Source organism: Pristis pectinata, chromosome 6, assembly GCF_009764475.1.
Source record: "Pristis pectinata isolate sPriPec2 chromosome 6, sPriPec2.1.pri, whole genome shotgun sequence".
In the NCBI taxonomy this organism is placed as follows: domain Eukaryota; kingdom Metazoa; phylum Chordata; class Chondrichthyes; order Rhinopristiformes; family Pristidae; genus Pristis; species Pristis pectinata.
Genome location: NC_067410.1, coordinates 14,117,210 through 14,143,127, shown reverse-complemented (window position 1 = coordinate 14,143,127; position 25,918 = coordinate 14,117,210). Strand labels below are relative to the sequence as shown.

General features: G+C 38.6%; 1 protein-coding gene across 11 annotated transcripts in view; it reads left to right on the top strand.

Moving 5' to 3' along the window:
- The window catches only part of setd5 (SET domain containing 5), a 124,168-nt gene that overhangs the window by 56,603 nt on the left and 41,647 nt on the right, over positions 1-25,918 (top strand). For all 11 annotated transcript variants that reach the window (XM_052018381.1, XM_052018390.1, XM_052018389.1 and 8 more), the window contains 10 exons: positions 8,422-8,633; positions 9,429-9,487; positions 10,794-10,981; positions 12,082-12,120; positions 13,170-13,412; positions 13,676-13,824; positions 15,914-16,031; positions 20,908-21,017; positions 22,272-22,521; positions 25,174-25,269. In XM_052018381.1, coding sequence (XP_051874341.1) covers positions 8,422-8,633; positions 9,429-9,487; positions 10,794-10,981; positions 12,082-12,120; positions 13,170-13,412; positions 13,676-13,824; positions 15,914-16,031; positions 20,908-21,017; positions 22,272-22,521; positions 25,174-25,269 — 1,464 coding nt within the window. The remainder of the gene's footprint in view (positions 1-8,421; positions 8,634-9,428; positions 9,488-10,793; positions 10,982-12,081; positions 12,121-13,169; positions 13,413-13,675; positions 13,825-15,913; positions 16,032-20,907; positions 21,018-22,271; positions 22,522-25,173; positions 25,270-25,918) is intronic.

Genomic DNA, 25,918 nt, shown 5'->3' with positions numbered 1-25,918 from the left:
TTTGAGAAGTGTCTTAAAATGAATGGTGTTTAAATTTACAGATTCAGCTAAAATAAGAGACAGCAAATAATTCTGAGGATCATTAAGACATCAAGTAAGGTAAAATGGACAAAAATGTGTCAGAAGCATTTAGTGTCAGTTAATTATACTTGGACGAATAAAGTTAGCTAAGTGATGTGGAAATGTAGAAGAATTTGGAAATTCACATTCACAAGACATTAAAAGCAATGGAGATATAAGAGACTGCAGATGCTGGAATCTGAAGCAAAAACAACCTTCTGGATGAACTCAGTGAGTCAGGCAATATCTGTGGAGCCAGAGGGATAGTCGACGTTTCGGGTTGAGACCCTGCATCGGTAAAATTTCATTTTAAGAGGAGGAAGAATTCCTTATCAAATGTGTTTATCATCCAGTATTCTGAATAATCTGGAGCTGTATCTCTTGAATTTTAGTATTCAGATTATATTGAGGAATTTCGTACACATTGCCCATTGTGAGATATACAAATCTATTGTAATTAAAATCGAAAATATTCTGTCATTAACATTCTAAGTTTACTGTAATCATTTGAAATAATGTTATCTTACCATTGTAAAATTAAATAACTAATGATAGCATCCCTGTTGGCTGAGTGAGGAGTTGAGTCATTTAGACCTCTGGGTTTGGAGGTGGGGATATTAACATATTGGTAATGTTGCTCATCTGTATAGGGCAATGTTAGTTTGTAATTTGAGAACTGAATTCAATTTTAAATAAATCTAGAAATAAAAAAAACAGGGTTTCTGCTCTTGCTTACTATATTTGTAGTTCCTGTTTTATAATGGAGTTTAGGACAACAAAAATGAATAGTCTTTGATTTCACTATCAAGACTCCTGCATTAATAAGTGCAATTTGGTTGTTATGAAACTACCCCAGCAAAAGAAGGCAACTCTTGTAAGCAAATTGGTAAAATAAAACATTCATTCACTTTGTTACAGATAAAAGAACTATGTGAACAACTGTTCACATCCAAAATATTGAATTTGGACCCCTTGTTATCTTACAAACTGCTGTTTAAAAAAAGACAAAAATATTGCAGAAATAAAACAGGGTATGCAGGTCATCCGCAGGTTGTGAACTCCTGACTTATTGACAACCGTGCATATGGATGAACTCCCATAATATTACATTCAAAAGACCGATGTGCTTACACGTGCATTCCTGTGAATGGCAGACTAGTTTCCTCTCTCTGTCCACTTTCAGTAATTGTTCTTTCTTTTCAATCTTATGTGTTTATGATGCCATTCATTACAATACTGTAGAGGTATGGTTACCATATTCGTATAGAACAAACCCGTTCATCACCTGTGGATGGCCTGTACTGAAAATACCAAGCAAGAGGAACAACATCTGTGGAGAGAAAAAGATAGTTAACATTTTGGGTCAATGACTGTTCTTCTCTGGTTTGATGCTGTTTGACCTGCTGAGTATTTCCAGCATTTTCTGTTTTATTACAAGCAGCTGTGCTGGACTCATAAAACCTGAACAAACCCAAAAGAGGTGTTTTTTGTAAACTAAGTAAAACTTGTTGAAACTTCATAAAAATTAAGTAATGTTTTCCATTGGAGTTGTACATTTACAAATCTTGCATTACAAAGGTGTCTACTCCATACACAGATTTAAGTAGAATTGATCCCATGTGTGAAACCTGTTAGGTGAATATAAATTCATGCACCTCAGGAACTAGGGGAACTTGGAAATAACTTGATTTAAAAACCCATATGAGCCAATAAATAGCAGAGGAGTGGAGATAATCAAAGTGGAAATAGTTGACATGGAAGGTGTAGTTTTGTAAAACCAATAGCAGAAATAAAATTAAAAGCTTATAATGTAAAGCTATTCACAGTAAAATATAATGTTTGTGTTGATAAGCAGCTGTTATGGATGTATTAGGTTTTAAACAAAGGAAAATATTTAAATTTTAATTTAATGATGAGCTTCATGTAATGCAAACCTCTGTTAGGTTAGCATCTAAAGTTGCGATCTTTAATTTTGTCATTCATGATTAACTGACTTTTAGTTATGAGAAGACATTGACTCAGATAGGTTTGTTTTCTTTGGAACAAAGGAAACTGAAGAAATGTTTAAAATGAGGATTGTCTGTTTTATTATAAACAGCTATCTTGAACCCATAAAATCTAAGTGATCTGAAAAAGGGTCTTTTTGTAAACTTAATTAAAACTTATTGAAACTTCAGAAAATGTAAAAGTTGAGGATATACAAAATTATGAGAGTGCTTTAAATGGTGTGAACAGGAAGGACCTATTTCCTTTAACAGAGAGGTCAACAAGTGGAACAGATTTCAGTTAATTGTGGTACGTTTAGAGGGGAGTTGAAGAAAAACAAAATTACCTAAAAGATACTGAGGGCCTACAAGTCACTGCTTGAAAAGGTGGGGAACACAGGAACCCCTTATCCCTTTTGAAAAGCACTTGGATCAGACTTGAAGAGAGAGCCTCTGAAGCTGTAGACCAAAAGCTGGGAAGTGGTATTATTCTAAGTAAATCTTCTATTGGCTAGTGTAGGTGTGATGAGCTGAGTGACTTCCTTCCTGTGCTGTAAATTTCTACAATTATCAGAATCAGGTTTATTAACACTGACTTAAATGACATGAAATGTGCAAAGACATAAAATTACAATAAATCACAAAAATAAATGAATAGTGCGAAGAGAAGGAATAACGAGGTAGTGTTCATGGATTCATGGACTGTTTAGAAATCTGACGGCAGAGAGGAAGAAGGCGTTCCTGAATCATTGAGTATAGGTCTTCAGGCTCCTGTACCACCTCCCCGATGGCAAGTAACAAGAAGGGGCGTGTCCCGGATGGTGAGGGTCCTTAGTGATGGATGCCGCCATCTTGAGGCACTGCCTCTTGAAGATGTCTTCAGTGGTGGGGAGGATTGTGCTCGTGATGGAACTGGCTGAGTCTACAACCCTCTGCAGCCTCTTGCGATCCTGTGCATTGGAGCCTCTGTACCGGGCTGTGATGCAACTAGTCAGAATGCTCTCTGCCGTACATCTATAGAAATTTGTAAGTGTAAAGTTATATGATTTTCCTGCAGTATATTGTTTGCGGGTACCTGCTAGACATGAACTACTGAGCATGTACCAAATACCATTTAGACTAAGCCATAATTGTAATACCAATATTACTTATAAAAGTACCAAGATTTTACAACTATACTCTATACTGTTTTTTTAATTCTCTATAGTGAAATGAAATACTCAGCCTGACAAGTGCTTTCATCTTTTATTTAAAGGTTTTAATCACAATAATATAGAATGGAGGGAAGTCATTTGGCCTGTTGTGTCAATGCCAACTCTTACGAAGAATTATCCAATTAGTCTTACACACATGCACTTTCCTATTACTCAGCAAAATGAGCAATTCCCTTTGGTTGAAGATGCGAATGCTGTTAACTGAGCCAAGCTAACAGTTACTGAAGAATGACCACAGAGATGTGGTTACGTGTGTATAATGCCATCTTGTTTACGATGCTGGATGCTCCATGTTTAATTTAGCTCTTAGTAATTTATATGAGATAGGGAAGATGGGCAGAAGTAGAAGCAGAAATAGGCAGTATGTCCCTTTGAGTCTGTCTCACCATTCAGTAAAATCATGATGGAGCAAACTCAGGGCCATAAAATTCTGCACCTCGAGTCCATTTTCTCACCCAATTCCCACACCCTCTGATTCTGTCCTTGGTAGTATCCATCCTTGCCTCTATTCAACATCTCCCTTAACAACTCAATTCACCATCGCCCTCTGAAGGAAAGAATTCAATTTAATTGAATTGATGTACCATGCTGAAATATATCAAGTCAAAGAGGCTCAGATTTTTGGATACATTTTCTTGGAAGTTCGTGCAATAAACTGCTCTTCTTCCCACCTTGTTTTACAACCAATAATTAAAATATTGAAAAGGAGCAATAGTTCTTGTGCTGATTCTGAGCAATTAATTATGTTACATTGGATTTATGTGTGACTGTACCTAAAACACACTGACTATTCTTGGTAAATTCAGTCAAAATCTTTAAGTAATGGTAGACGTTCACCACCACCACTGCCGGGGAAAATGTTCTTCTTCAATAAGTTGTCCCTGCCCATTGATGGGATGCAGAGCTGGGCTGAGAAGTGGCAGATGGAGTTCAGTTCAGAGAAGTGTGAGATGGTAGACTTTGGAAGGACAAACTCCAGGGCAGAATACAAAGTTAATGGCAGGATTCTTGGTAGTGTGGAGGAGCAGAGGGATCTGGGGGTCCATATCCACAGATCCCTGAAAGTTGCCTCACAGGTGGATAGGGTAGTTAAGAAAGCTTATGGGGTGTTAGCTCTCATAAATCGAGGGATTGAGTTTAAGAGCCGCGAGGTAATGATGCAGCTCTATAAAACTCTAGTTAGACCACACTTAGAGTACTGTGTCCAGTTCTGGTCACCTCATTATAGAACCTAGAACAATACAGCACAATACAGGCCCTTCAGTCCACCGTGTTGTGCCGCCCTTCAAACCACACCTAAGACTATCTAATCCCTTCCTCCCACATATCCCTCTATTTTAAATTCCTCCATATGCTTATCTAACAATCTCTTGAACTTGACCAACGTATCAGCCTTCACCACCACCCCAGGCAGCGCATTCCATGCACCAACCACTCTCTGGGTGAAAAACCTCCCTCTGACATCTCCCCTGAACTTCCCACCCATTACCTTAAAGCCATGTCCTCTTGTTGTGAGCATTGGTGCCCTGGATAAAGAAGTGCTGGCTGTCCACTCTATCTATTCCTCTTAATATCTTGTATACCTCTATCATGTCTTCCCTCATCCTCCTCCTCTCCAATGAGTAAAGCCCTAGATCCTTTAGTCTCTCCTCATAATCCATACTCTCCAATCCAGGCAGCATCCTGGTAAATCTCCTCTGCACCCTTTCCAACGCCCCCACAATCTTCCTATAATGAGGCGACCAGAACTGGACACAGTACTCTAAGTGTGGCCTAACCAGAGTTTTGTAAAGCTGCATCATTACTTCACGGCTCTGAAACTCGATCCCACGACTTACGAAAGCTAACATCCCATAAGCTTTCTTAACTACCCTATCTACCCGTGAGGCGACTTTCAGTGATCTGTGGATATGAACCCCCAGATCCCTCTGCTCCTCTACACTACCCAGAATCCTGCCATTTACCTTGTACTCTGCCTTGGAGTTTGTCCTTCCAAAGTGTACTACCTCACACTTCTATGGATTGAACTCCATCTGCCACTTGTCAGCCCAACTCTGCATCCTATCAATATCCCTCTGTAAGCTTCGACATCCCTCCATACTATCCACAACACCACCGATCTTTGTCATCTGCAAACTTGCTAACCCACCCTTTTACCCCCTCATCTAAGTCATTAATAAATATCACAAAAAGTAGAGGTCCCAGAACCGATCCCTGCTGGACACCACTAGTCACAGCCCTCCAATCTGAATGCACTCCCTCTACCACAACCCTCTGCTTTCTACAGGCAAGCCAATTCTAAATCCACACTGCCAAGCCTCCTTGGATCCCTTGGCCTCTGACCTTCTGAAGAAGCCTACCATGCGGAACCTTATCAAACGCCTTACTAAAATCCGTGTAGACCACATCCACTGCACTACCCTCATTAATCTTCCTGGTCACCTCCTCAAAGAACCCTATCAGGCTTATGAGGCAAGATTATAGGAAGGATGTGGAAGCGTTGGAAAGGGTGCAGAGGAGATTTAAATTTTTTAAGTTTTATTTACAGCGTGGTAACAGGCCCTTCTGGCCCAATGAGTCCGCGCCTCCCATTTTAAACCCAATTAACCTACCCATACGTCTTTGCAATGTGGGAGGAAACCGGAGCACCCGGAGGAAACCCACGCAGACACGGGAGAACATACAAACTCCTTACAGACAGCGACGGGAATCGAACCCTGATCGCTGGCGCTGTAATAGCGTCGTACTAACCACTACGCTGCTGTGCCACCCCAAATTACCAGGATGCTGCCTGGTTTAGAGAGTATGCATTATGAGGAGAGACTAAGGGAGCTAGGGCTTTATTCTTTGGAGAGAAGGAGGATGAGAGGAGACATGATAGAAGTGTACAAAATATTAAGAGGAACGGATAGAGTGGACAGCTAGCGCCTCTTTCCCAGGGCACCAATGCTCAATACAAGAGGGCATGGCTTTAAAGTAATGGGTGGAAAGTTCAAGGGAGATATCAGAGGAAGGTTTTTTACCCAGAGAGTGGCTGGGGCATGGAATGCGCTGCCTGGGGCGGTGGTGGAGGCAGGTACATTGGTCAAATTCAAGAGATTACTAGATAAGCATATGGAGGAATTTGAAATAGAGGGATATGTGGGAGGAAGGGGTTAGATAGTCTTAGGTGTGGTTTAAAGGTTGGCACAACATCGTGGGCCAAAGGGCCTGTATTGTGCTGTACTGTTCTATGTTCTATCATCACCTGGAACAAAAATCACCTGTATAATATGTTTGCTTTCTCTTCAGTACCTGCCTTTACTGAAAAGGTGTTGCCCACCCTTTCAAGCAGTGAGTTGAAAAATGCAGCCTTATTTGAACTTTTCTCTGTTTTTGTTTTCATTCTGGTTGTTCCCTCATTCAGAAATTCATAGAATTTAAAAGAAGGTTCATCATGCTTACTGTGGTGCTGGACTTTCAACTGCACTTTTTGTCTTAACACTCCATCTCTGCCTTTCTCTGTATTTTGTCTTTTCTCATTGATCTGTAATGAAACATTATTCTGCAGATATTGAAAAGACATGTAATCAAGTTGACTTGGAACTTTCTCCTATATGCTTAAAAAAAAAGCACATATTTAGTTTTTTCTGAGAAATCATTTATATCCCAATAAACAAAACACTGAGTTTATCTTTTTCCTCCCTTGTTTCTAGTTGTTAGGGGTTTTCAGCTCTTTATGAGCTAAAATCTGCAATATTCTAATCACAAACATTTCAATGGAAATGAAATTGTTTGCACAGTCTTTTATTGCAAAATGCTAAAATTTTTTGTCTTTGCCTTTGTCAGTGACTACTATGTTTGTGCAGCAGCTCTATAGTTCCATAACTAGTTGAGAGGATTTCAGTACCTTTTGTCTTGTATCTTTGGGATCTATTCCTGTGGGTACTTTACCTAAATTAAGAGGATTCTATACTGGTGAAAAGCTACCTTGTAGGGTTTTAGATACTTCTTTTCCATCAAAAATGTTTGTATGTTTTACTTGCATCTTAAATTTGAAGTTAGATCTCAAGATTACAAATTCTTGCAGCTCACTATCCAGTTTCAATCTGTTTGAGGTAGGAGAGGTACTTGTGGCTGTTAATTCTCATCAATATGAGAAAAAGAACTTGGGCGGAATAATATATTTCTGAAAAGAAAGATCTCTTCTTGGGATATCATTTCAATGCTGTGTTCCAAGCACAGTTTTTAAAAAAAAGAGTGGTTTAGCTTTTGTAACCAGTGGGTTTTAACTTTAGTTAACAAATATGCTCAAAACTATTTCATAAATATTTGTGCTTCGGAATATGGTGTTCCCTACATGGTGAATTCATGTCTTGGCTCCGGTATTTCCTCATGCTTTTTGGTGCCCAATTACATATGGTCTTTGTCCAGGGAACACTGCCTTCTTTTAGGAAATGATGAACAGTTATGGGCAGTAAATGACAAAACCCTTCAAAATTGAGGGGAAGCACAACTTCCAAAGAAATTGCATCACACAAATTTGCTGTTTTTAAAATTAGATCCAAAGAAACATCTTGAGAATATGGAATATTGAAATCTTGTCAACCTTTTTAGAATTTAATTTGTTCTAACTTCAGAGCATGATGCAGAAAGTATAGGTTGTAACTTAGTTTACTATGTTTAAGCTGACTCCCTGGGTGACTGTTCTCAACACCAAGAAAGAACACTCCCTATTTCATTATGTATATCAGAACTATTAACTAGGTTGATTGAATTGGAGATAAGTTCAAGTACATCTTCTTGCATATATGCCATTCCTTTGGTTGGAGTTGCATGGAATTTCGTTACATGGGATGGTACTCTACTCTTGGTGAGATGGCTGGCTTTAGCAATGGTTCATGTAGGGATATCATGCATGATGTTTATTTCTGAAAGAAGCAAGTGTGAACCCTTTATCTATGAGTAATAAATGTTCATTACCTTTAGAAAGAAAATCGGAAACAATCATATATTGACTGTTATATGCAAATAGGGAGTTGGTTAATATTGCTATTGGAATTATAATTTTTTATCACTGGATTGAAAAGCCAGGACTACTTAATTGGCTAGTTCATTAGTTCTTTATATTCTGTTGTTCTGTATGACTTCATGTTCTCAAGGTCTGTTTTGTTTGTTTAAAGGACCATAACTATGGTGCTCCACCACCTCCAACACCCCCGGCTTCACCACCTGCACAGACTATAATTGCCCGAGTAGAGTTGAATAGATTGCGTTGCCAACGATACGATGATAATTCTGAGGATAGCGACAGTTCATCTGAGGATGAGAACATTCCCTGGTGTCATTGTAGCTTAACTCAGGATGGTTTTATTATCACGTGTGAGAACTGCAGGTACGAAGTAAACTTAAAATTAATGGGTTTTTTTGCACGTGGGCATGGATTGGTTGTTGCTGTGGCATGAACAGCATCATGTTCTCAGAAAGGACATGCCGGTTTAGTAATATTAAGTACCCAGTTCAACAAGAGTTTCATTGGAGTTATTGCAATTAGTCAACATATTTGGAAGTGGTATTCAGCATGATCCATGTTCAAGGTTATGTTTGGATTAAAAATCACTACAAAATAATTCATCTAATTATATCTCCTCACGACACAGAACAAGGCAATTTGGCCCATAGAGTCTATGCCAACACACAGAACAATCATCTTACCTCGCTAATTTTCCCTGTAACTTATTCACCCCAAAGTCACATCAACTCTCTCCCCTTCCCCCTCCCCATGACTCGATACAACTTACCACGGCCAATTAACCGGCTCATCTGCACAGCTTTGGGATGTGGGAAGAAACCAGAGCACCTGGAGGAAACTCATGCGGTCACATTGAGAATGTCCAAATTTCGCACTGACAGCACTGGAAGTCAGCATTGAATGCTGTTGCTGAAGCAATGAAGCTGCTGCTATTCTACCTGCACCATTGTGTCTCCCTAAATTTCTCAATGAAAACCTTGGCAATATTTAACAATTCCATCTTATGTATTTACATTTTTGGGATAATGTAGTATAAAAGATGTTCAAATGTTTTGTCCTGATTTTTGGCAAACTATATTCAGGCTGATTTTAAAATACTTAGTCACATTTATAGTCCTCATTTACTCATTGTGTTGCTGTGTGCACTGACAATCACAGGGGCCTTGACAGGCGGAAGGTTATCAGACTCCAGCGCAGGAAGCAGGAGAATGTGTCAGGTAAGAAGAAAAATGTTGATTTAGAAATTTCCTTTGGCTTATAATTTATTATCTTCATACTAACTAACATTGAGGACAATTATTATTTGACCTGCCTATTATTATTTGTTTTTCTGTTTTAGTTGAACTTTGTATTTTAAAGGACTATGAGTGATTTCACTGACTTGTTTGGAGGTATTCCTGTCTAAATGTCTTTCAGCTAAATTGCATTTAAAGTCTTAACATGTATACATTTTGCACCATAAATGGATTCCAAAGAATCAAAATAATAATAAAATATGTTTTTATTGTAAAATATTTAACAGAGTAGAATAAATGAGTTGAAATATATGCAGTCCTAGTGTATTCCATAGATTCTCCCAAGAAAAAGAAGCGGTTGTTAAAATAGTGCTCAGAACAAATTTGTTTTCTCAGCCCTTGTTCATGAGGAAATAGAATTGGAAAAAGCAGAACATTGGATTAAATAGGAACAGTGATGACAGGTAATCAGCTTTTAACGCAAGGGACTAATGTCGATCAGTGGAGTCAGGTGAAGTGATTTGGTTTGTGCACTTAATTGTGGTGCATTGGACTTGCTAGCAATTCATTGGAATTGGTTTATTACTGTCACATCTACCAAGGTACAGTGAAGAACTTGTCTTGCATTCCATTCATACAGATCAATTCATTGCACAGTGCACTGAGGTAGTACAAGGTAAAACAATAACAGAATGCAGAATAAAGTGTCACAGTTACAGAGAAAGTACAATACAGGCAGACAATAAGGTGCAAGGTCATAACAAGGTAAATTGTGAGGTCAAGAGTCCATCTTATTGTACTAGGGAACTGTTCAATAGTCTTATAACAGCGGGATAGAAGCTGTTCTTGAGCCTGGTGGTACGTGCTTTCAGGCTTTTGTACCTTCTGCCTGATGGGAGAGGGGAGAAGAAAGAATGCCTGGGATGGGTGAGGTCTTTGATTATGCTGGCTGCTTTACCGAGGTAGCGAGAAGTGTTATTTTGTGTGATAAATCCATAAAAACCAAGTGTTTGTCCTGTTTTAGGAAAAATAATGTCCATTGGTATCAGAGTGAAAGTAAATAGTACAATAGACATTTGGTGTCAAAATCTAAATAGCAGGGACTTGCAATTAGATGAGACAACTAATTGAAATAACTTGTGGCTCTATTGAATTATTGAGTGCGGGTAAATTGTCTTGACCTGTCCTCTCTGGCACATAACAAACCAAAATTAAGGTCATTCTGCAGGCCAGTCTCAGGAAATTAACTGCATTTTTTTAAAATCATGTGGTCACCTTTTTCTCACAGTTGGAGATAGCAGTGCAACTGAGAGTGGGGATGAGGAGGTATCACCATCAACTGTGTCGTATACTGCAACACAACACACACCAACTAGCATCACACTCACAGTCAACCGTGTGAAGAGAACCAAGGCAAAGAAGAGAAAGAGAAGTACAGAAAAAGCAAAAAATGCCCCCAAAGCCAAAAAGATAAAGGTAGGTGTTGCAAAAAGAACTTTTGTACTTCAAGTGCAAATGTAAAAGTTTTAGCCGATTTTTCTGAAAATTACAAAACATTTTTGCTACAACCTGACCACTTGATAAAGGAAGCATATCTGTAGAGATTAAAGCAAAATAATCCTTATTTACACCTGAGATTTTCACACAAGGCCTGTGGAGCCTCCAGTGTTCACAAGTAATTCTGAGGATGGGGAGGTCTGAGGCCAGGTCTGCAGATTGCTTAGAGAAAAAAAAATTACTGTTATTGTGTTTTTTTTAGTAGCTGGCAGTGTTATTTTAAGAGTAGAGATAAGATTCTTGGGTGTATGCCAATTTCTTTCGGGATTTTGCCCAGAACATTTGAAAAGTAATAAATTACAAAGAAAATTTCAAACAGCTAATTTAGTAGGATGTGCATAGCCTACACTGTTGGCATGCAGTCAGGAGAATGACCAACACAACACTTGCCACAATGAGTTGCTTTTACATTTACTAGAGAAGGAAATAGTGTTCTCAGCAGACTTGCTCAATAACATGCAGTTATTGAAGCAACTGGTGGTTGATGGAGGAACTGGAACAATCATAAATGTATAAAATACACAAATCACAGAAGAATACCAGAAATAAAATTATGGGATATACTTCATTACACTCCACCAAGCAGGTTTTAATGGTGACTTGATAGATGCTACAACTGCTAACGTAGAATGGTTTGGGTGAAAATCAATTAAAACTTTTCTAGTTCTAATGAAGCATTAACTCTGTTTCCACAGATGCTGCCTGATCTGCTGAATGTTTCCAATATTTTCTGTTTTTATTTTAATTGAATGTAAATAATTCATAGTGAAGGACCGTAGGATTGTCCATGGGACAAAAATATTTAGTTGAGTCAGGAATTAAGGCTCAGTATGAAAAGTCATGAAGCCGTGTTCTTGGATAGATACCCACTGTTTTGTAGTGTTAAACGTTTGCCAACATTTTATAAATGTCTCTGGGTGTGAGGGGATTAATGTATAATTAATGAATACAGGCAAGGCTGATTAGTTAATTTCCCAATTCCACAATAACTTCGCCGTGATTTTGTTGTTCTTTCATAGGCCTTTCGTGAAGGGTCCAGAAGGTCTATGAGGATGAAGGTATGGATAGAGAAAAATTTATAATGCTATATTTGCTGTTAGTTCATCTTTAGAATGACAGATTTTAGCAGAGTAATTGCCAGATTTAGTTTTCATTTCAGCAGTAGTGCTGGTCCACTTCTCATTCACATATGTAGCATGCAATTTCACACTTCCTGCTTGATTTTAGTTTATATCCCAATTATGTGAACAAAGAGTGCCTTTTTACAGTGCTTTCTGTTCATATATTTGGGACACACGCACATATCATTTATGTATATAATATACATATATATGAACAGTCCATGAACACTACCTCGTTATTCTTCTTTTGCACTATTTATTTATTTTTGTAACATAGTAATTTTTATGTCTTTATGTCTTTCACAGTACTGCTGCCACAAAACAACAAATTTCATGACATATGTCAGTGATAATAAACCTGATTCTGATTCTATAAACTTATTTCACTACTGATAACTCCCATAGCCAATTCTCAATGGCAATCCTTTTAACAAATTTTGTCCTCCACTATCTTGAATGCAGTAGGTATCTATGCATTGTTTCACAGCATTAAATTAATGAAAGGAAAGGTTAGGAAGAAGTCTGAAGAGTGGAAAACATAATCATGGAGAATGATTGATACACAGAGTTTTACATTTTATTTCAATGAATAAATATTTAAGGCAGAGGAAGATGTAGGTTTATGTAGAGGGTTTTAGTTATGGATTATATGGCAAAGATGAAAGAGCCAAGTAATTTCTCCGATGGCCCATACTTGTGTGGTTTATTCCCACTTCAATGAGCAATCTGATTTAGTTGAAACTGGCACACCTTTCACTAATGGAAGAGTCTGCCAACATGTGTCTTGTGTTGCACCATATAGTGGAAATGACATTAGGAGAGGGAAACAAAATATGATTTTACTGAGAAACTGCTACTACTGTCTTCACATTAAAAGGGCAATATTCTAGAAGCAGGTATAAGCAGAATTAGGAGAATTTCTTGTCAACCTTTTCAGTTGGTGGTCGAGTTTAGTTTGATCATTTTTTCTGGTCTTTTTAAATTAGAACTCGTTGTCAGAAGCTCATGCATTGGATGAAAATACTGCAGAAGGTTGGGAGAACCGGATTCGACTCTGGACAGATCAATATGAGGAATCTTTTGCAAATCAGTACAGTGCAGATGTACAGAACCTTCTGGAATTGCATCGGTTAACGATGAAAGACTCCGTGGGTAAAAACGTTGTGCTGGACACTATTAACAAAACTGAACTAGCCTGTAACAACACAATTCTCGGCTCTCAGATGCAGGTAAGAACGGAGGTCTGACAAAGTGCAGGAAATGTTAATTAAGGCTGTAACTAGTAGCTAATCCTGACTTATTTTCCATTTTAATTTACTATGTTGGCTTTCGTGCACTTTTTAATAAAAAAATGTTATTTAGTTTAATTTTATTTTCCTTCACTTGTCAATTTAAGTTTTGATTGTAAAGGGCTGTTAAGACATCAGGTCTCTCAGCATAAACAGGAAAATAGTAATTTGGTTGCCTGAATTTATTTTCCTCTTGTTGACAGCTGCAGCTTGGTAAAGTCACAAGAGTTCAGCGGCATCGCAAAATTTTGAGAGCAGCCAGAGACCTAACACCGGGCATACTCATTATTGAATACCGTGGAAAGGTGATGCTGCGGCAGCAGTTTGAAGTTAATGGTCATTTCTTTAAAAGGTAGGACAATATAAAATTTGAGTAACACACTGCTAACGTAAGATAAGATATCTTTATTAGTCACATGTACAGTGGCATGCAAAAGTTTGGGCACCCCTGGTCAAAATTTCTGTTACTGCGAATAGCTAAGCGAGTAAAAGATGACCTGATTTCCAAAAGGCATAAAGTTAAATATGACACATTTTCTTTAATATTTTAAGCAGGGTTACTTTTTATTTCCATCTTTTACAGTTTCAAAATAACAAAAAAGGAAAAGGGCCCGAAGCAAAAGCTTGGGCACCCTGCATGGTCAGTACTTAGTAACACCCCCTTTGGCAAGAATCACAGCTTATAAATGCTTTCTGTAGCCAGCTAAGAGTCTTTCAATTCCTGTTTGGGGGATTTTTGCCCATTCTTCCTTGCAAAAGGCTTCTAGTTTTGTGAGATTCTTGGGCCGTCTTCTATGCACTGCTCTTTTGAGGCCTATCCACAGATTTTCGATGATGTTTAGGTAGGGGGACTGTGAGGGCCATGGCAAAACCTTCAGTTTATGCCTCTTGAGGTAGTCCATTGTGGATTTTGAGGTGTGTTTAGGATCGTTATCCTGTTGTAGAAGCCATCCTCTTTTCACCTTCAGCTTTTTTACAGACGGTATGATGTTTGCTTCCAGAATTTGCTGGTATTTAATTGAATTCATTCTTCCCTCTACCAGTGAAATGTTCCCTGTGCCACTGGCTGCAACACAAGCCCAAAGCATGATCAATCCACCCCTGTGCTTAACAGTTGGAGAGGAGTTCTCTTCATGAAATTCTGCACCCTTTTTTCTCCAAACATACCTTTGCTCATTGCGGCCAAGGAGTTCTACCTTAACTTCATCAGTCCACAGGACTTGTTTCCAAAATGCATCAGGCTTGTTTAGATGTTCCTTTGCAAACTTCTGACGCTGAATTTTGTGGTGAGGATGCAGGAAAGGTTTTCTTCTGATGACTCTTCCATTAAGGTCATACTTGTGCAGGTGTCGCTGCACAGTAGAACAGTGCACCACCACTCCAGTCTGCTAAATCTTCCTGAAGGTCTTTAGCAGTCAAACAGGGGTTTTGATTTGCCTTTCCAGCAATCCTACGAGCAGTTCTCTCGGAAAGTTTTCTTGGTCTTCCAGATCTCAACTTGACCTCCACTGTTCCTGTTAATTGCCATTTCTTAATTACATTACAAACTGAGGAAATGGCTACCTGAAAACGCTTTGCTATCTTCTTATAGCCTTCTCCTGCTTTGTGGGCATCATTTATTTTAATTTTCAGAGTGCTAGGCAGCTCCTTAGAGGAGCCCATAGCTGCTGATTGTTGGGACAAGATTTGAGGAGTCAGGGTATTTATAAAGCTTTGAAATTTGCATCATCTGGCCTTTCCTAACGATGACTGTGAACAAGCCATAGCCCTAACAAGCTAATGAAGGTCTGAGACCTTGGTAAAAGTTATCTGAGAGCTCAGATCTCTTAGGGTGCCCAAACTTTTGCATTGTGCTCCTTTCCTTTTTTCATTCTAAAATTGTACAAAACATAAATAATAGACTAATCTTGCTTAAAATGTTGAAAAGAATGTTTCATTTTAACTTTATGACTTTTGGAGATCAGTTCATCTTCTACTCACTTAACTATTCACAGTAACAGAAATTTTGACCAGGGGTGCCCAAACTCTTGCATGCCACTGTACTTTCTTGACTTAGTCAGTTTGGAGGAATGCCACATTAATTTATGCTGAATAAGAAGTTTATTTCAAAGATCTAGTTAACTATGCCCCCTCAATTGGCCAGTCATACTTATTGCATTATGTTGTGTTGCCGTATTGTTTGATAAATTTTACTATCTGGTCTATGTCAAGTTAGTTTCTCAGTTTGAAATTTCAGTAATGTAAAAAGTAAAGTTGATCTTACACCTTCTGGTAGCTAGCTGATGGACACTGGATCAGATTTGACTGATTTTCCTCTCTTCCCTTCCCCTCTGGTTGAATGTACTATTAATGTTCATTCTGCAGTCTCACATATAAAGAACAGTCTCTTAGATAAATAGAGCTCTAATTAAGAGAATTACATTTGTCGCCTTGGATTACAGACCCTATCCCTTTGTACTCTTCTACTCAAAATTCAATGAGGTGGAGATGTGCGTTGATGCCCGGACTTTTGGGAATGATGCTCGTTTCATTAGAAGGTCCTGTGCCCCCAATGCAGAGGTCAGTATTTTCTAATTATCTGTACATTTATTTACTTTAATTTTATGCTTTAATGATAATTATTGCTTAAAATTATTAAGGAGAAGTAGGTAAAAGCTATCCATGGCCTTTGTAAGTATATGGATAGAAAGTTTTTACATTCCTATACAGACACTGTTTGAAATTTACATGTGTATAATGCGTTGTGTCACGAACCAGCAACAAAAGAAACACACTGAGCATGATTCAGTGTTAAAAACTATTTTATTAATTATTACTTATGATAATACGTAAAATAAAAGTAAAAATGTTAGTATGTTAGAATTCAAAAATGTTAAACCTCGAACGTTAACCCCAAAACTAAGCTCTTCGTGTGTGTGTGTGGCAAAGTCCAAAACTCCCAGTTCCGGAATGGTTCTTAAAGTTCAGTTCCACAAGCCATAAGGTGAAACATGAGCAAGGGCTTCTTCAACAACCACCGTTGTCTGAAGATAAGACGTAGATGTAGAGAACATAGGGAGAGTAAATACGAAATCCAAATGTTCCACGATGGAACCCCAAACGACACTTCAGCGTTTACTCGGTAGTGACTTCCTCACCCCGAAAAGCATCCGAATCGTGGTCGTCCACACACAAATACCTGTTTCCTTCTACAGGTCAGCAACAAAGTGAACTCCACCGGATTACTTCCAACTTCCATACATGGATTTCAGTAGCAAACACAGTTATTGTTTCTCATCCATCGATAGAGAAAACAAGCAGGCTGGTGTCTCTCTCCCTTCTCTCTCTCTCTCTCTCTCCTTCTTCTAACCTCTTCAACAACGTCATTACGTCCTTTATCTTCTATTGACGTAAGCACGCCCCACACACACAAACACACACACTCTCTATCTTAAAGGGACTTTCACTGAGTCCGTAACAGTTGCAATTTCTTCACGTAAATGTATTAGGGTTAGGGTTTGACCCATATATTGATTCAGTGAATTAGTATTTATGATGTGTTTGCCTATAATTAACTTAAGCACCACACCCCCTTTCTGTATTGAGCAAGGCAAATTAAATCTATTTTAAAGTAATAATTTTAACATTCACTGAATGTATGTTCTGTTTATAATGAATGAACTTAATCCTTAATTGAGCAGCAGGACTACATAAAATCTTATTTATCAAGTTTAGAGAAAAGTCTAAACAACTTTTTGATAAAGGAACAGGATGAATTGACTGCTGAGAATGGATCTAAAATGTTAATAGTTTACACCTGCACATTTGGTTAGGATCAAAATGATAAATGAAGACTATAGACTGTGGTTAAAGCTTGAAAGTTACTAGCTCATTTCATTTTGCATTTTGGGGAATTTGCTCCCAACTAGTCTCCAGCATTTTTGCAGGATCGAGCTAGAACAGTTGTTGGAAATTAGCACTGTAAAATGCTACAAAAATCAGCTGTTTTAATTAACAGTTCATTATTTGTAGTGTTTTATAGTGTTGTATGTTTATATAATCAATTATAGATGCCAAGTACTATCAACAGACAACTTTGATTTTTACATAAAATTAATGAATTTATATAGATTCTTCTCTGTGCTGTGGAGTTGATTTTCAGAGAACCAGCTGAGCTTAAGTATCTTCTTCTCCTGCCCAAAAGTGAGTCAACATGGCAACAATGTTTTGCATCTACAAAAATACCCTCTTCCTCCACCTGTCTCATTTGATTTCTATTTCTTGGTTCAATCAGGCCTTTGCTATGCCAATTTGACTGCTCAGCTATGCATAAAAATGTGAAATCTAATTTTATTTTTCCTGAATACTTGAATTCTTTTTGGCAGTGCAGCTCAACCAGTTCTGTTTTCCAACTATGGTCTCAGAAAAGTAATGCAAATAAGTAAAAACATCCCTCTCGAGATTTCATAGACCATTTCTGATCAGCCTTTTAAATATCACAGGCTCACGGCTTAAAATTTGGCCTGACTTCAGACAAGCTTCTTTCTCTACCTGGCTAGCTAGCCAGCTGGCTGGCTGACTGGCTGGCTCCTCCTCCATTCTCAAGTATTCACAGGAAGTGGAATGGCAGCACCGATAATTGTTTTTTGCTGTAAAGAAGGCCAAACAATTGCCCTGTCTTCCAAGAGTAAATTCTTGGCAAGGCACCATATTTTGGGTTCATAAGAATAGAAATAGAACATAGAGAACATAGAGAACCTACAGCACAATTCAAGCCCTTCGGCCTACAAAGCTGTGCCGAACATGTCCCTACCTTAGAAATTACTAGGCTTACCCATAGCCCTCTATTTTTCTCAGCTCCATGTACCTATCCAACAGTCTCTTAAAAGACCCTATCGTATCTGCCACCACCACTGTTGCCGGCAGCCCATTCCACACACTCACCACTCTCTGAGTAAAAAACTTACCCCTGACATCTCCTCTATACCTACTCCCCAGCACCTTAAACCCGTGTCCTCTTGTGGCAACCATTTCAGCCCTGGGGAAAAGCCTCTGACTATCTACACGGTCAATGCCTCTCATCATCTTATACACCTCTATCAGGTCCCCCCTCATCCTCCGTCGCTCCAAGGAGAAAAGGCTGAGTTCCCTCAACCTGCTTTCATAAGGCATGCTCCTCAATCCAGGCAGCATCCTTGTAAATCTCCTCTGCACCTTTTCTATGGCTTCCACATCCTTCCTGTAGTGACGTGACCAGAACTGAGCACAGTACTCCCAAGTGGGGTCTGACCAGGGTCCAATGTAGCTGCAACATTACCTCTTGGCTCCTAAATTCAATTCCATGATTGATGAAGGACAATACACCATATGCCTTCTTAACCACAGAGTCAACCTGTGCAGCTGCTTTGAGCGTCCTATGGACTCAGACCCCAAGATCCCTCTGATCCTCCACACTTCCAAGAGTCCTACCATTAATACTATACTCTGCCATCATATTTGACCTACCAAAAGAACCAATGTTTCTCTGCAGCAGTTGCCAATGTTTTCTGGAGTCTTTATACTAACATTCATTATGTAAAGAACTCTAATTTCAGCTACTCATTTGGATTCCTGGATGTATACAGGTTAAGTAAGAGGGCAAGAAGATGTCAGATGGAGCATAATGCAAGAAAATGTGAGATTGTTCAGTTTGCAGGGACAAATAGAAAATGAAAATATTTTTTAGCTGCTGGGTAGTAAAATGTGCATGTTCAGAAGGGCATTACTCTGCTGGTTCATGAAACACAAGTAAACATGTAGGTATATCAAGAAATTAAGAAGTTAAATTGGTATGTTGGCCTTAATTTTAGGAAGGCTAGAGTAGAAAAGTAAGGATGTCTTGCTGCAGTTATAAAGTGCTTCAGTGACAGCACAACTGAAGCACTGTGTGCAGTTTTGGTCCTTTTTCTTATATAATATACTTGTCTTGGATTCACTGAATTGCCTCTTGATATGAGCTGGTTGAGACATTGAATAAAATGGACACGTACTTGCTCGAGTTTAGAAGAACATGAGCCGATCTTCTTCAGGGACACTAGAATCTGAGAGGGGTTGATGGGATAGTTGCTGAGAAGCTGTTTTCCCTAGCTAGGTATGTCAACCTAGTCACTAGATTAAAGGATTGATATCATAGGACTGAAATGAGACAATTTCTTTACTCGGTTGGGGGGGGGGGGGGGAGGGAAGGAAGGGGTTGTAAGGTTTGAAATTCTCTACCGCAGAGAGTTATAAATGGTCAGTTGTTGAGTATATACAAGAGAATGTTTGATAGATTTTTTGACACTAATGGAACCTACTGATGGAGGGTCAATAATAAGTGAACATGATTAACCAATGACTTCTTGGAAGGCAGAGGTGGAATGAGCAGCCGGATGCCTTTCTCCTGCTTTGATTTCTTACATTCTTATCTGAACCCTCAACTATATTTTATGTCTGCAGTTCTGTGAATTTATCCTTTGAGACCCAGAATAACGCCTTTAGTACTAATTATATCAAAGGTTATGAAGCTTCATGCACAAAAATCCATTGCCTCTCAGGAATAAAAATAAAATCACTTCCAATCTGATGTGCTGGTTGAAGTTTATTAGTTTTTTTTATCCACCTCCTCTAGTACAGTTATGAGAGAATGAGTGAAGAAACCTACTTGTGTTTATATTATTTATTATTCTCAGTAAAATGAAGGATGATTGCCATCCCTGACTCCTTCTTTTCCAATGAGAAATGAGAGTAATTACATGGGGCTCTTGATATTTAAGAGGCTGTAAGTTTTGATTTAGTTTTATTCCTCTTCATAGAACTATACAACAGGGAAACAGGCCTTTCAGGCCAGCTCGTCCATGCGACTAAGGTGCCTTCCTGAGCTGGTCCGATTTGCCTGCATTTGGCCTGAATCCCTCTAAACATTTTCCTATTTGTGAACCTGTCCAAATGTCTTTTAAACATTATACGTTTGTCCCTTTCTAATGTATGAAGAAGCTTCCTGTAAGCAAGCTCCCTTTTAAGTCAAAGACATTGAACTCTTTTCATTGCAATGACAATTTTGGAATAAATACTCTCTTCAGACATAAAATTCCTCACTTGGGCTCAACTGCCTTTATTTAGCTGTAGTTTAACCATAATTAAAACACAAATGCTTTTGTTCACGTATTTTGTACATTCTTATGCTTTTACCTAGTATTGTTAACAAGGGTATGTGTAGGTTATATGGCCTGTTATGGTGCAGTCACATGTTTGGTCACTGCAACCAGCAACAATAATTGGAGTCCCTGTTTACATTGTTTTTCAATATGTGAGCACAAATAGTGTGGCTAAAAAATTGAATGGAAATGTGAAGCCAGCAAAAGAATTAAAGTGGATTTATCTTATTTAAGAATCTGAAAAGAAAAAATCTGGCTACAACTTATACTGTATCCCCCAGGTACGACATATGATTGCTGATGGAATGATCCACCTTTGTATATATGCCATCACAAACATCCCAAAGGACAATGAGGTGACTATTGGCTTTGACTATGAATACAGCAGCTGGTAAGTGTGATGAGGAATATAGAAATTTATCAAAATATGTCTTTTTAATCAGAATCACTATTATAGAAAAAAATGTTATTACCTAATAGACTTGCAGCCCAGCAGCTGCAGTGAAACGAGTTAATTCCTTCATTGCCTCTCACTCATGGTGCAAATATGGAGTTAACTGCATTATTCAGGACAAATGGGATTTGTATGCAGAGGAGTTAGTAGACTGGGATAGAGTTGGATGGTCAGGGACATGAAGGAAAGGAACACGTCTTACTGTGCAAGGATTATTAGTTTACCAGCTGAAGAAGGAAGGTAATGAGGAAGTACTTTCAAGCAGGCTATCTCACAACAGGGCAAACTTTCTAAATGGATAATGAAAGAGTTGATTTTCCAGATACAGCTCCAATAACCTGGCATCCACTTGTTTGGAATCCTGATGGTTCAGCATTTGCCTTACTCATAAGTCCAGATCATAAGCCAGTGGTCCACAGCGCATGTTGGGTATGCATCCAGAGCCACAGTGCAGCTGGGGCTGGTGTCCAGACTGTGGGCTGGGTGTGTGGCTGGGATCCGGGTCCAGAACAGCAGAGGTCAGGAATGTCAGTTGGTCTGGGCCTCAGCCAGGGTCTGGATTGCTTGTAGATTTCCTGTTCTCTTTAAACTCTCAGTATTCACTGGAAAATGTATTATATTATTGTGTAACATGTAAAAATAAATGAAATGAAAGTTGATCAGGGTATTAGTGTGACTAACATTCAGTAGTCTGCAATATGACTAATATCCAGTAGTCCAACATTACCAAAGTCCCATGAGGGCTGGATTATCAAAGTTTTGCTGCACCTCAAAGCCCAGCAAACTCTTGGAGAGCTGGGGTCAAGTTTCAGAGAGGCATAATGGCCTTGAGTTACAGGGATTTTTGTGCTTTTGAAGAGATTTCAGTTCTTATTAAATGGTGGAGCGGTCTAGAGGGGGCAGGTGACCTACACCTGCGCCTTCATACGTTCGTATGTACTTGGCTGCTGGAGCTCCACAAACCTTTCTGCGGCTGTGAATTGTGTCTGTCTGATTTTGTGTGCCTCTCTTAGAAGCTTGTAATTTACTTAACATTCCTGATTAATACAGGGGAACTTGTGCATCTTCATGGGAGTAGTATATTTTTATGTGATATGTGGTAAAATATATTTGATAGTCAATGATTTGCAATTGAAAATAAACCTGAATATGTTCATTCAATAATTTTTTTAATTATTCACTTCATAACAGTAAATATAAGGTTGACTGTGCCTGTCACAAGGGGAATCAAAATTGTCCAGTACAGAAACACAACCAAGGATCGATGGAGCCCCCAGTAGGTGCAGAGACAAGGCGGAGAAAAGCCAGGCGGAAAGAATGGGAGATGGAGTCAGAGCTCAATCAGGGATCTGATGAAAACAGCAGTCAACAGCAGGAGGAGGCAGCAGAATCTAAAGACCAACCAGAATTGCCTGCACAAAATCCAGCAAGTGACAGTGAGGTATGGATGCACACATGCAATTGAAGGTAACTGCCACAGTAGAGTTTGTCCAGATGTGAGTAAAACACACCTGATAATGTTTATCCATCTGCATCTAAAACAATGATAAACTGTCTTTGTTTTTTTTTGCCCAATTTTTGTAACAAAAAAAGGACAAGGTGAGACACCATCAAAATTGCAGAGTAGCAGATAAGTTATATTAAGGCAAAATATTTTTAAATATATTAGTGCAAAAATAGAGTTTACTGACATGGTGTCATGACAACAACCTTTCTCTCAATGTCAGCAAAACGAAAGAGCTGGTCATTGACTTCAGGAAGGGGGGCGGTGAACACACTTCTGTTTACATCAACAGTGCTGAGGTCATGAGGGTTGAAAGCTTCAAGTTCCTCGGAGTGAACATCACCAGTAGCCTGTCCTGCTCCAACCATGTTGACGCCATGGCCAAGAAAGCCCACCAGCACCTTTACCTCCTCTCTGCAAGAAACTGTAGGGAGTTGTGGACATATTTCAGCATATTATGGAAGCCAGCCTCCCCTCCATGGACTCTGTCTACACTTCTCGCTGCCTCGGTAAAGCAGGCAATATAATCAAAGACCCCACCCACCCAGGACATTCTCTCTTCTCCTCCCACCAATCAAGCAGAAGATACAAAAGCCTGAAAGCACGTACCACTAGGCTCAAGGACAGCTTCTATTCAGCTGTTAAAAGACTACTGAATGGTACCCTAATACGATAGATGGACTCTTGACCTCACAATCTACCTCGTTATGCCATGCACCTTATTGTCTGCCTGCACTGCACTTTCTCTGCAACTGTAACACTTTATTCTGCATTCTGGCATTGCTTTCCCTTGTACTACTTCAATGCACTGTTGTAATGAAATGATCTGTATGGATGGCATGCAAAACAAGTTTTTCAATGTACCTCAGTACATGTAATAATAATAAACCAATTTACCAATTTAGTTTTCCAGCTGGTTCAATTGCTGAACATAAAGTTAGGCTGAGTCAGTTTGTAGTAGTTTATTTGATTATTCAGCCATATTTTTCCCATTGACCTGATGTGCGTGCCATAGGCAAGCCCAGCATTTATTGCTCACCCTTTATTGTCCCTAAATTGAAGAGGAAAGTTATGAGACAATCACAATGAATCGGAATGTTTCTCTCCTTTGCACGTAATCATCCAGCAGTACAGATTTTGGCAGCATGGTAAACCTGAGTGTTAACTCATGAACATAAATGAGCTATTAACCAGCTACTGAATTACTCAACGTGTAGACATTGTTATAATATTGAACAAGCGGTAGCCAATTTGCTCACAGTGAACTCCCTCATGACCAGATTATCAGTTTTAGTAGTGTTCATTGAAGGATAAAGATTGGCCAGGAAAATAAGGATATCTGCATCTCTCCCTCTGCACTTCTTTGAAATAATGCTGGAGGATGTTTTTATTATAGCAGCACTGAAGAGAGGCAAGCAGTCAGGTGACTCCTCCTTAAATTTGGGTTGAAGTTTAGTTCAATTCACCATGTGCTCCTCAGTTGGTAGCGCTTTGAGTCAGAAGTATCCAGAGACTTGAGCACAAAAAGCTGGGCAGGTACCCTGGAAGTATCGTGCTTTCAGTAGTTCTATCTTTCAGATGATGTTACTCCAAGGCCCATTTTGCACATTCACATTAAAATATCCTATGGCACCATTTTGAAAATGCATAGGGGAGTAATGCATAGAGCTACACAGGCCAATATTTATTCCTTGGTAAGTATTGGAAGCAATTCTTTGTATTAGTAGCATGCTCTGTTCATTCAGAGATGATAAGAAAACAGCTATCCTTTATCCTTAATTTCTCATATCTGGTTAGTTTGGCTGGTAAATCGGTTATATTTTTGCAACAACTGCTGTGATTTCTCATTTCAGCTCAAACACGTTTACAACTGTCTTTGTGTTTAAATTTACAGAAAAATTATATCAGGGAAAGGATCTGGATTCAGCTGCTATCTGTGATAGCTTGATGTTTCTTGGTGTTACAATGCCTTCAAGATCCTTAATAATTAATATTTATAACAAGTTTTTTTGTTATAAAAGCAGTGCACGCAATTATACAACATGCGAACAATATTAGGAATCTACTAGATGGAATATCTGGGTGTTGGACACAACAAAATCCTTGTGATCTCATTAATTAGGTCAATCTGATCAATAACTAATATATCCAGATGCCACATGTACACTGTGCAGAAAAAATAACAATGTAGATTAGGTTTAACTCCAGTCTCATAAAACAGTGTGGAAATTTACACCAAAAAGTTATTTTTTGAGCCATTTTTTCTGGGAATTGTGAGGGATGACCTTAACTCATAAGCCAACAATTTGTGAATTGCTGCTTATTTATCAAAAATGTGAGAATGTTACAGATATTAGGTATGGGAGGACAAAGTAAATAGTTCAAGCAAAAGCTAACAACTTAGTAGTTGAGTTCTTCTATGATGTCACAAGGAAGGGCTGTGACATAAGTAATATCAGTGTGGGTAGCTAAATATTAGTTTATTTTTTTTACATATGTCATTGAGAAATATCACATTAGTGTTGCAATTGTGCTGCTAGCAGTTTTTAAGTACAATAAAACTCACTCTTTTACCTAATCTGTAAACAGGAAGGACCTGGAGAAGGAGATCGAATAAAAGTTGAAGAAGAAAACGAAGAGTCAGAAATGGATGAACAACTCCGTGCCTTAGCACAAAATAAACTGGTAAGGAACATTCAGTCAAAAAAATTGAGATGTGAAGAATTTCTCAGCAACTGGAAATCCTGCAGACTTATTGTATACTTAGCATGCAATGTAATAACACATACTATTATACTGCATGCTAAGTATATAATAAATGGGTGTAGGGAAGTCATTTTATTTTGTCAAGATGTTTGTGGCCAAACAGTTGGAAGGAATAATGTTTTCTTAAACATTATGGTCATTTGATATGGTGAAAGAAAGTTCCCTTGTGTAGGCAACTGAATTTGGGAAATAGAAAAGTATAAAGGTAAGATGCTTTTGCAGAGGATAAAACAATGTATGAATAGGGAAAATAAATCTAACGGGAAAATGTCAGGAAAATCCTAACATTACTGAAAAGGCTCACTCTGAAGGATTGATTGCACTGGAATACAATCAATGGTGAGAGTGTTTTAACTCAGCCAAAACAATTTCTGTGACAAGGGGACAATGCACTTGCACAGTGTTCTACAAATGAGTTGCCCTTACATTTGAACCACAGAGTGTTGACTGACTTCGGAGTGTTTTCTGTTTATTTGTTAATATTACATTATGAGTCTAATGCTATAAGTTGGGTTTCTTTGCGAGAAACAGGCAGGAATGTACAGTGGATACACAGAGATTCTGCAGA